The sequence below is a fragment of the Aegilops tauschii genome, chromosome 5, assembly GCF_002575655.3.
Source record: "Aegilops tauschii subsp. strangulata cultivar AL8/78 chromosome 5, Aet v6.0, whole genome shotgun sequence".
NCBI lineage: Eukaryota > Viridiplantae > Streptophyta > Magnoliopsida > Poales > Poaceae > Aegilops > Aegilops tauschii.
The window spans coordinates 188188096-188198452 of record NC_053039.3 but is presented as its reverse complement, the minus strand read 5'-3'; the positions used below and the strand labels follow the sequence as shown (position 1 = coordinate 188198452).

Sequence of the window (10357 nt, the reverse complement as noted above, 5' to 3'; positions counted from 1 at the left end):
AAGCTGCAATATTGCTAGATATTAGTGTGCGCATTAAGATTAACTATGACAACCGTTAAATACGACATAACGGATTTGCTTACGCGAGAGGCAGGTCGCACCCCTTGCAAAAGAAAAGAAAACGCGTTCGTTTTCCTACCACGAGAGGCATGAATTTACTTCTCGTGGAGGCATGAATTTGCTTCCGCGAGAGGCATGACCGTGCCTAAAAAAATGAATTTTTATTTTATTTTTTCCTTCCGCAGGAGGCACGTATTTACTTCTTGTGGAGACACGGATTTGCTTTCGCAAAAGTCTCAAAAAGGGAAAAACATGTTTCCGGTACATTTTTTCGTTCGTTTTTCTTTTGAGAAATCTATCAACATGAGATCTAATTCTGGAGATCTTGATGCGAGGAATTCAAGTCTGAGAAATAAAACATTTTGAATAAACGAATCTATGAAAAAGGGAAGATTCCTAAATTGTGATAAATATCGCATATGCAGCGTGACACTTGTCACAATCTGAGAGATGAGAGTGGCATTTGAAAATAGTACTCTTTAATTTTCGGGGATTTGCTACGATGCTCTGACCAAAGCACATGCTGTCCGTATATAAAAAAAGAAAAAGAAAAAAAGAATAGAATCCCCCTCCCGCAGATGTATCATCTATACCACTCATCACGCATTGCCAGGCCACAATCCGAAGACGAGGACGAAGCGAAAAACCCACCACACAAACGGATCCGCCTCCCCCACCATTGTCGTATTTAACGCCACCCACTCCCCCTCCGGCTCCGCTCGCCTCCCAACGCCGAACCGAACCGAACCCACACACCGCCATCGCCACGCCCTCTGCCTCGCCGGAGAAGAGAAGAGAGGGAGAGGGAGAGGGATTTCGGATCCCTCGCGGCAGTCCCAACCGGAGCTTCACCCTCTCCCCTTTTGGACCGTTGAAAGTCATCACGGCTAGCGTTGCAGCCCTCCGGCGCGGCCACGCTGCTGCGCAGGTGGAGCCAACGGCCACCATCGCTTCCTCCAGCCCCGCCCCGCACGGCGGCCGCGGGGCCCTCCCGTCCGCCGGCGGCAGCCCATCTGACCTCCTCTTCCTCGCGGGCGGTGGTCGCCTCTGAGCCTCTCGCCCGCCCACTACCCAAATCTCACCCTAACCATCATCCGCTGACTGACTGACCGACTGACTCTCTCTCCGAGAGAGAAACAGAGGAGTGCAACCAACAGAGCGGGAGACTTTTCTTTGTAAGAGGCTGGAGATGAAGCTGACGATTAAGAGGGTACCCACCGTCGTGTCCAACTACCAGGAAGACGCTGGCGAGCGGCCACGCGGAGGGTGTGGGAGGAACTGCCTCGGACATTGCTGCTTGCCTGGTGAGCCTCCTTGCCCCTGGGTGAATCTAGTGTCGTTTTCTTCCCGATTCAGATCGGAATCCTGTTGCTGTAATGATTGTTTTTCTTTCGAGTCTTTTAGATGCTTATGGAATATGCAAAATTTTAATGCTATTTTTTGGTATGCAACTTTTTCTTATGATGTTCCTCTGTGGATAAAGGAAATATCTTGGTTTCTCCAGAAAGCTGGGATCTTTACAAGTAAACAATTGCGTTTACCACTTTTAGAAATGATATCCTTTACTGAGGAATTTTACTATTTTAACTGTTATATAGAACTGTCACCGTGGGTGTTTTTTTTCCGCTTGAACAGATGTAATTTCCTTTTCCAACTGTGGGTAGGTAGGCTAAAAATAAGAGCCACATGTTTTACTTGCATGTTTGAGGATTTTAGGGATCTGGAGGAGAAAGAATTATATTGAACTTCTAAAAGTTTGTTATCATGTTTGAGGATTTTAGGGATCTGGAGGAGAAAAAAAATATACTGAACTTCTAGAAGTTTGTTGTCAGCAGAACCAAGGTTTTTCCGTCTGTTAAATTAACATCTGGTTGCATTTTCCGAGCAGTTTCTGAGCTTCCTGTCTATGCTTTCAAGGCAAATCCAACAAAGCTGCCTTTACAGGAGGATGCTGTTCCTACTGATTTCTTCATCAATCTCCTCCTTGGGCAGGTAAGCAGAAGTTCACCACTAGTAATTTTGCGCAAGAAGTCTGAATAGTGTAGAATTTGTTATGGACGACATTCATAAATTGCACTAGCTTCTAGGAGAGGTACAGAGATAATTTTTGAAAATATTTGCCATGCATAGTAAGGTAGGGGCAATCTGTTAGGCAAGCAGTAACAACTGCTTACACACTTAAGAGTAATATTCTTTAATTGCCGACATGTCGACATGCATGTGTAACCGTATATTCACTTCTTTGGTTTGTTTGTTTACTGTTGTTTATCTAACCGGCAGACCGCAGATATCTGCCAAATAGCATCGCTGGGGGATGGGGTGTGGGGTGTATCTTGAATAACCATAACTAAAAATAAATAAAAATAGTATGTCAATTAGAGTTATCCCAGCTCACTGCGATACTAAATTGGACTATACCAAATCTTTTGTAAAATTAATATCTTGCTTCGCACATTGCAGTGGGAGGACAGGATGACCCAAGGCTTATTTCGATATGATGTCACTGCATGTGAGACCAAGGTGATCCCTGGCAACCTTGGTTTCGTTGCTCAACTAAATGAAGGGCGCCACCTCAAGAAACGTCCTACAGAGTTCCGTGTGGATCGTGTGCTTCAACCATTTGACTCTGCCAAGTTCAATTTCACCAAAGTTGGCCAGGAGGAGGCGCTCTTCCAATTTGAGAACAGTGGTAGTGATGACAGCTACTTCCTGAGGAGTGCCGCAGCCACTGTTGCTGATCGTGCTCCTAATGTTGTGGCAATCAATGTACATCCTGGTCCTGTGCCAATCTATTTAATTTCCAACTTGTGTACTCTTAGTGCTGAATTGCTGATACCTGTTTTTGACATTTTGAAGGTGAGCCCAATTGAATATGGCCATGTTCTTCTTATTCCCCGGGTCCTGGACCATCTGCCTCAGAGGATTGACCAAGAGAGCTTCTTGCTAGCACTGCACATGGCGGCTGAGGCAGCTAGCCCATACTTCAGGCTTGGTTACAATAGTTTGGGTGCCTTTGCAACTATCAACCACCTCCACTTTCAGGTATTGTACTTCAGATTGCACTTCGGTTTACTTTTCACAGAACCTCCTAGTTGTATAGCAGTATCCATTATTGTGTGTGGGCAACAGTATTTACTGGACTGTATTCTCTAGATATATCACAAATCACCCATCACGCACAGTCGAGGATCTCTGTTTCTGCTTGGGGCTATGTATTTTGTAGTAATCATATCCATATTCAACTTTTCGGCGCTATGTATGACTTCCTCAGTTTCATTGAAGTTGTGGGTTCCTTGCTTCAGAAAAGCGAGAAAGCTGGAGTCGTGGTTTCTTGACAACGGAAATTAGCCTCGCCATATGTGTGCATTTGGCATGGACAATTTTGCTGAGAAATCAGCCTGTTCATAGCATGTCTACCTTTGTGTAGTAATGTGTATGCCAATTATTTTCCTCCACAGGCATACTACTTGACAGTGCCTTTTCCTGTCGAGAAGGCAGCTACCCAGAGGATTCCCCTTGCTGAGGGCGGGATAAAGAGTGGAGTGAAGGTGTCGAAGCTAATGAACTACCCCGTGAGAGGACTGGTTTTTGAGGAAGGCAACACCCTGAATGATCTGGCCAATTTGGTTTCCAGTGCTTGCATTTGGCTGCAGGACAACAATGTGCCTTACAATGTGCTCATTTCAGACTCTGGCAGGAAGATCTTCCTCTTTCCCCAGGTAAAATCATTATTACATGGTTGCCTATTTTTTCAGTTCTTACTGAACTATAAGTTGATGAAATTTACTAGTAATTTAGCTCACTAATCCAATCCATTTCCAAAATGCAGTGCTATGCTGAGAAGCAGGCTCTGGGCGAAGTGAGTCAGGAACTGCTGGACACACAGGTGAACCCTGCTGTTTGGGAGATCAGTGGCCACATTGTACTGAAACGTAGGGATGACTACGAGGAGGCATCAGAAGCTTCGGCATGGAGACTCCTCGCCGAGGTCTCCCTGTCGGAAGCACGCTTTGAGGAAGTGAAGGCCTACATCTTTGATGCTGCTTGTTTGGTTCAGTCCCAGGTGGAGGAGGAAACTGATGACGCCATTTATGCACCTGTGCCGGTTGGCCCTTCAGCTGTTGGGGAGGGCTGCCTCGTAATTCCGTGAGACGATGATTCAAAAGGTTATGCCCTAGTAAGCGCCGAGGTCCTCATCGTCGTCATCTCAGTCAGTCATTGGTCGCCTAGCTTCGCAATACTTGTGGTTGCTGGTCTTAATAAAGATCCACGTGATCGAACTGCCTGGTGTACTCACTCTTGTTTATTGTGTTCTCTGTTTCTCTCCTGTGGAGAGCAGTACTCTGCAAATATTTCGCAGAGCATCATGTGCTCTCTTTCTGTGGCTTTCTGTTGCTTGGCACCGACTTAAATATGAACATAACATTGTTAGTGCATATCTGTTTCATCATCGTTTTAAGGGGTGCAACAGTTTGTCTATATTTGGTTGTATATATATTCACTAGCACATATGCCCGTGCGTTGCAACGAAAGAAGTAATTGACATGTACATCAAAATGTATATCAATGTAACATGACAACATCGAGAAAGTGCCACCTGACAGCAGCAGGGAGACGCACACCAAGGTTGAAATCTACTCCTTCCCTTTGTTAGCGTTATCTCACAAAGTCTTAAAAATGGACTATTAATGCAAGATTGATGGACTCCGGACGGATTAATTCAATAATTATAGGGTCTCTCGCTCTTAGCGACGATCCCGAAATCTGGTATTACTCCCAAAGCCGTTAAATGTATATTGAAGCGACTATACATGCAAATCCCTCGTTCAGAGTGCGGAGAGCACGCTCGGCAACCCCGTTTTGTTGGCTTGTGTACGGGCATGACAGGCGAAGGACTGTGCCGTGGCGAGAGAGAAGGGAGCGAACGGCGAGGTTGTCAAACTCGCGGCCATTATCGGTTTGCAAAGCCAGGATAGGACGCTCAAATTGAGTGTGAACATAGGCGTAGAAAGCAGTGAGCATACAAATCACATCAGACTTGTTTCGAAGAGGAAATGTCCATACATAATGCGTACAGCTATCAATGATAACTGGGTAGTATTCGAAACCAGAAATGCTAACAACTGGAGAAGTCCAAACATCTAAGTGTAATAGCTGAAACGGGAAATAGCTAGTAGACGTGAAGGCAGCGAACGGCAAGCGTGTGTTCTTGCCGAGGCGACACGCCGAGCAGGAGTGCGGAGTGGAAGGCGCGCAGCTGAACTCGAACTGGCCCAGAGCACGACGGAGCACCTCCTTGCCGGGATGCCCAAGACGGCTATGCCACAACTCAGTAGACGCGACGCCGGCGAAGTAGCTAGCGCGCGGGACGACAGGGTTGCAGCACACCGGGTATAGGTCGCCGGTCGAGTCACACCGAAGGATCACCAGGCGGGTGCGGATATCCTTGACAGAAAACCCAAAGGCGTCAAATTCCACGGACACAGGATTATTGCGAGTAAGACGTCGTACAGAAAGAAGATTGGTAATGATGGAGGGAGAGAGGAGCACATTGTGGAGCTCGAGAGAGGAGTTGTTAGCGATGAGCGAGCCGCGGCCAGTGTGTGTAATGGGCATGCGGCCGCCATTGCCAACGATAATATCACGAGGAGGAAAAGAAGGACGAAGGGAGTGGAGAGTACCAGGGTTGGAGGTCATGTGCGATGAGGCGCCCGAATCCATGTACCAGTCCGAGGTGCTGGTCGGTGGCGGCGGCGAGGACGAGTACGCGGCCTGAAGCGCAGTCTGGAGGCCACCCATGTCCCATGGCTGCTGTGGTGGTGGAGGCGCGCTGCTGGAGCTGGCCCCTAGCGACCCGTAGGTGAACCCGGGGAGGAGCGCAGGATACCCGCCGTAGCCATACGGAAGTGGCGCGGCAGGCGCACCACCGGCGAAGAGAGCCTGCTGGGTCGGGACGCCCGGGCGGGGCCCGAGAACGCCGGCCCCTGGCGCACGCCAGGGCATAGGCCACGCCTGGACCATGCCTGTCTAGGAGTGGGCGCTCGGGGAGGAGCCTGGTAACGCAGCCGGGCGTGGAACGGGCGGAGTCGAGGGTGGTGGAGCCGAAGACGAGCCCCCCCTTGCCCCGACCGCGGCGGCGGTTGCGCCCACGCCCGCGACCAGCCCCGCCGTTGGAGGGAGGCGTCGGGGGCGCTGGGCTGACCGGCGGGCGCGCCGCGATGAGAGCATGGGCGGATTGCTGACGAGCCGCCTGCTCGGCGTGATGTTCTTCGAGGAGGAAGGAGCGGGCCTCAAGAAACGTGGGCAGCGGGACACGCGAGGTGAGGTGGGGGATCGCGGTGTGGTACTGGCGCCCGAGCCCGCGCAGCATGTTGAACAGTTGCTGCGGCTCGGAGACAGGCTGGCCGAGGTCGCGAAGTTGATCGGCGAAGGACTTGAGGCGAGTGCAGTACTGCATCACCGTGAGGTCGCCCTGCACCATAGCGTGGTACTCGGCATCGAGATACACCGCCCGGGAGAGGTTGTTGTCGCGGAAGATGCCCTCGATCGCAGCCCAGAGCACGTCGGCAGTGTCGTCGGGCTGCATCACGGCGTCGAGCAGCTCGGGAGAGACGGTGGAGTAGAGCCAATGAACGACACAGTGGTCGACCATGACCCATTCAGGATCACGACGGCGAGGGGCGGCAGGAGCGACGAGGTGGTCGCGCACGCCGAACATGCCGACAATGGTGAGGAAGAAGCGTCGCCATTGGGCGTAGTTACCGGCATGGAGGTCGAGGGTGACCGGAATGTGATGCCGGATGTCGATGGTCTGCAGGACCGTGGACGGAAAGGCGTCGGGCGCGGTGGACAGAGGCGCGCTCGCGGGCGGGGCGTGCGCCAGAGCAGAGGGCGGAGGCGCGCTCGCGGCCGGAGCGGACGCATCGTCGTCAGAGGTGTCAGGGGTGGCTAGGGGATTGGTGTCCATGGCAACGGAAGGAGAGGACAGATCGGGCGCAAACGGGTTGGTTGCGGCAGCGTCTGATACCATGTTTGAGGGAAAGAGATCGAACACACCGATTCCATTCATCTGAGGGGTTACATATACAGGGGAGCAGCGGGCACTTGAGCCACGATGGAGATCGTGGAGTGGCCATGCTCGAGAGGTGGAGGGACGTGTGTGCGTAAGGGAAAACTGCACACACGTACGCTATACTAGCCAGATGTAGAGACTACGTACAATACTCACACACACATATACATGTAGCTTAACAGACGGCGCCTCTTGGTGTGGGGTCCCGGTTGGCTGCCTTCGCGAGGCCGTCGCCGGTCTCTGGCCTGTTCCCGCGGGTTCAGGTGGGCCTCGTCCAGGGCGTCCCGGCGTGCTGCCGCTTCTTCGGCACCCCGTATCTCAGCTCGCGGCTGATGGGCTACGGTGGTGGGCGGCTGACGTGCTCCGGGTGCGAGGAGATGCATGCACTGCCAAGTGAAAATCTTCAGCGACGATGACGCCTGCGGGTGCCATTTTCCTTCTTGAAGGCGTCGATTTTTGGTATTGTCTCCATCCCCCCATGCTCTTAGATCCCGAGAGAAATCTCGGACCCGGGGTTCCCTGAGTCGGATGGTGTCAACGTCTTTACGCCGTTTCCTCCTTGGAGGCATCATCTTGGATTACTTCTGCTTCGGGTGGACTCGTCTCTAGCAGCTCCATCTTCACCTTAACTTTGACCCCCGGCTGGCCTTCGTCTTGGCGACTCGGGTGGAGCTTGCCTGGACGTCCTGGGGTGGCCTTGGCGGCACGCTGTGATGAGGAACACTAGATGAGAAGAAAGAAAATACATGCCAGATCTGTTTGGCTACTTCTAGATGCTTCCACTCTAGTGTAGTATTTCTTTCCTTTTCTTTTCTATCCTATCTACTATTTTCTAGAGTCTTCTAGTTGTGAGTAGCTATGAGTAGAATGGTGAAACTTACATAATGTTTTCTAGAGTATTCCAGCTATAAGTAGAAGTATGTGAAGGCTTCCCAAAGCCCTATAAATAGAGGTCCTCGCCTCTACTTTAGGGGCAGACTATGTACCCCTACCTATAATAGAACTTGATGTTCTTATCTAAAATCTTGGAGTAGATCTTGTGCCCTAGGAGTTCTGGATTGAACTCTTTCTGCCCTATCAACATACATTCGTCTCTAGAGCGATATCTAGCGCAGCACGTTGAAGTTGTTCCTTCAACACTTGTGCTGTACACATTGTAGCAACAAGGTGGAGTTGCTCCTCCACAAACTTTGTGCTGCTTCAGGTGGTATCAGAGCCTCGTTGACCCATACTAGTTCTTGATGTCCTCTTCGAGAGTAAGTTGCAGCAAGCAATGGAGCAATTGGAGAAGAGGATGGATGCTGCTGAACAACAAATCAAAGAGCTGCGTGAAGATCTTAATAGGAGATTTGACCAGCTGGTTGAGATGATAAGAAAGGGTGTCCCCCTGCTACCAATGAAGGAGATTCATCTAAAGAAGAGGAAGATGTTCATCAAGGAAGAAGGAGAGGTAATCTTGAAGCAAGACCGCCACGACAACATGTTGTTCAACGTGCTTCAAGAAGGCCAATTTATGTTGAGGCTTCTGAAGGTGAAGAATATGATGCGCCCTTGAAGAGCCAAATCTCTACGCATATCGGAGAGCACCCAACCCTACATATGCAAGAGATACATACAAGGTGAAAGCTGAAATCCCAAGTTTTAATGGAAATGTTGACATTGAAGGGTGCCTGGATTGGTTATATGAAGTGGAGACTTTCTTTGAGGTCATGGAGGTTCCGAAAGATCGTAGAGTTCCTTTGGTCGCATACAAACTGAAAGGAGGAGCCGGTGCATGGTGGCATCGCGTTCAAGAGGAGCGCAGGCTGAGAGGAGAACCTCGTGTTAGAACTTGGCGACAAATGAAAGGCCTCTTGAAAGGGAGATTTTTGCCCGCTGATTATGACCAGATCCTATTTATCCAATTTCAAAATTGTGCTCAAGGAAATTGGACTGTTTCAGATTACACTGAGGAGTTTCTAAGGCTACAAGTGAGGTGCAACCTTGCTGAAACTGAAGAGCAACAAGTTGCAAGGTACGTCAATGGTCTCAATGATGCTATTCAAGATCGATTGATGATGCAACAAATCTGGTCCGTTGATCAAGCACAAGCTCTAGCCTTAAAGGCCGAGAGGTTTGTGAGGATGAGAAAGACAACTAAGACTCCATATCCTCCATATCCTCATACCGAAGGCTCATCTAGGAGCCAACCTAATAGAGTGGAAGAAAAGATCACTCCACCAAAGACAAAACAGCCCATCCCGAAGCAAACTAGAGGCAAGGGTAAGGCAAATGAAGGTCCAAAGTGCTATAAATGTGGTAAAGAGGGACACATATCCAGCGGCTGCCCACTAAGGAAATTTGTTAACACGACTATCCATGATAGTGAAAGCGATGAGGAAGAATACGAATCTGAAGATGTAGACGGACAAGAGGTTTGTCAAGAAGAAGGTGAAGAGGTGGTATGTGTGATCCAGCGTGTCCTATGTTCCACACCACAACTCGATGACACACAACGGAAGAAAATATTTGAGAGCAAATGCACGGTGAATGGCAAGGTATGCAAACTAGTGATTGATAGTTGCAGCTGCGAGAATCTTATCTCCCAGAAGTTGGTGGACCATTTAAAGCTTGAAACCCATGATCATCCAAATCCCTACACTATTGGATGGATCAAGAAAGGAGTGAATATGAGGATCACCAAACAATGCAACCTGCCACTTTCTTTGGGTAAGCATTATCGCTCAAATGTGTTGTGTGATGTGGTTGACATGGATGCCAGCCATGTTCTTCTTGGGAGGCCTTGGCAATTTGATGTGGATACTACACACAAGGGCAAGGAAAATTCTTACTCTTTCATTTGGAACAAGAGAAGGATCATTATCTTACCAAACAAACCCGAAGATAATACCTCTAAGGAGGAGGGGAAAACTATGTTAACTATCTCCCATACCTCTCATGAGTTTATGGAAGACTTGAAGGAGGCAGATTTGTGTGCTGCACTTGTTGTAAAGGGAGAAGAGCACCTGACTGTTGAAATTCCAGCAAAGGTACGTGGTTTATTGGCAGAATTTCAGAACATACTTGGGGAGCCACATGGCTTGCCACCGATGAGAGGAATTCAACATAGAATTGACTTAATTCCGGGAGCAAGTCTTCCTAATCTTCCACACTATCGAATGAGCCCAAAGGAGCATGGTATATTGAAGGAGAAAGTGGAGGAATTGTTGCAAAAGGGGCACATTC

General features: G+C 49.4%; 2 protein-coding genes across 3 annotated transcripts; one reads left to right on the top strand and one right to left on the bottom strand.

The window, feature by feature from the left end:
* The first annotated feature begins 679 nt into the window (after positions 1-679).
* On the top strand, positions 680-4496 carry LOC109780373 (GDP-L-galactose phosphorylase 2). Of its 2 annotated transcripts, none has more exons than XM_020338964.4 (6): positions 680-1364; positions 1949-2052; positions 2521-2826; positions 2917-3102; positions 3519-3779; positions 3890-4496. In XM_020338964.4, the coding sequence occupies exons 1-6, from the start codon at positions 1250-1252 to the stop codon at positions 4208-4210; spliced, it is 1293 nt and encodes a 430-aa protein (XP_020194553.1). In that variant the 5' UTR covers positions 680-1249; the 3' UTR covers positions 4211-4496. The 2 variants fall into 2 exon arrangements, with proteins under 2 accessions (XP_020194553.1, XP_040245052.1); XM_040389118.3 differs by having other exon boundaries at positions 710-1364; positions 3555-3779.
* Positions 4497-4845: 349 nt separating this feature from the next.
* LOC141022671 (uncharacterized) lies at positions 4846-7027 on the bottom strand. The gene is made up of 2 exons (XM_073498933.1): positions 6139-7027; positions 4846-6044 (listed from the first exon to the last, which is right to left on the bottom strand). The coding sequence occupies exons 1-2, from the start codon at positions 7025-7027 to the stop codon at positions 4846-4848; spliced, it is 2088 nt and encodes a 695-aa protein (XP_073355034.1).
* Positions 7028-10357: the final 3330 nt, after the last annotated feature.

Coding starts and splice junctions, on each gene's coding strand:
- LOC141022671 (XM_073498933.1), bottom strand. CDS start 7,027: ATGGACACCAATCCCCTAGCCACCCCTGACACCTCTGACGACGATGCG. Junction 6,045..6,138: donor CACCACCCTCGACTCCGCCC/GTTCCACGCCCG, acceptor GGCGTGCGCCAG/GGGCCGGCGTTCTCGGGCCC.
- LOC109780373 (XM_020338964.4), top strand. CDS start 1,250: ATGAAGCTGACGATTAAGAGGGTACCCACCGTCGTGTCCAACTACCAG. Junction 1,365..1,948: donor CGGACATTGCTGCTTGCCTG/GTGAGCCTCCTT, acceptor TTTTCCGAGCAG/TTTCTGAGCTTCCTGTCTAT. Junction 3,780..3,889: donor AGATCTTCCTCTTTCCCCAG/GTAAAATCATTA, acceptor TCCAAAATGCAG/TGCTATGCTGAGAAGCAGGC.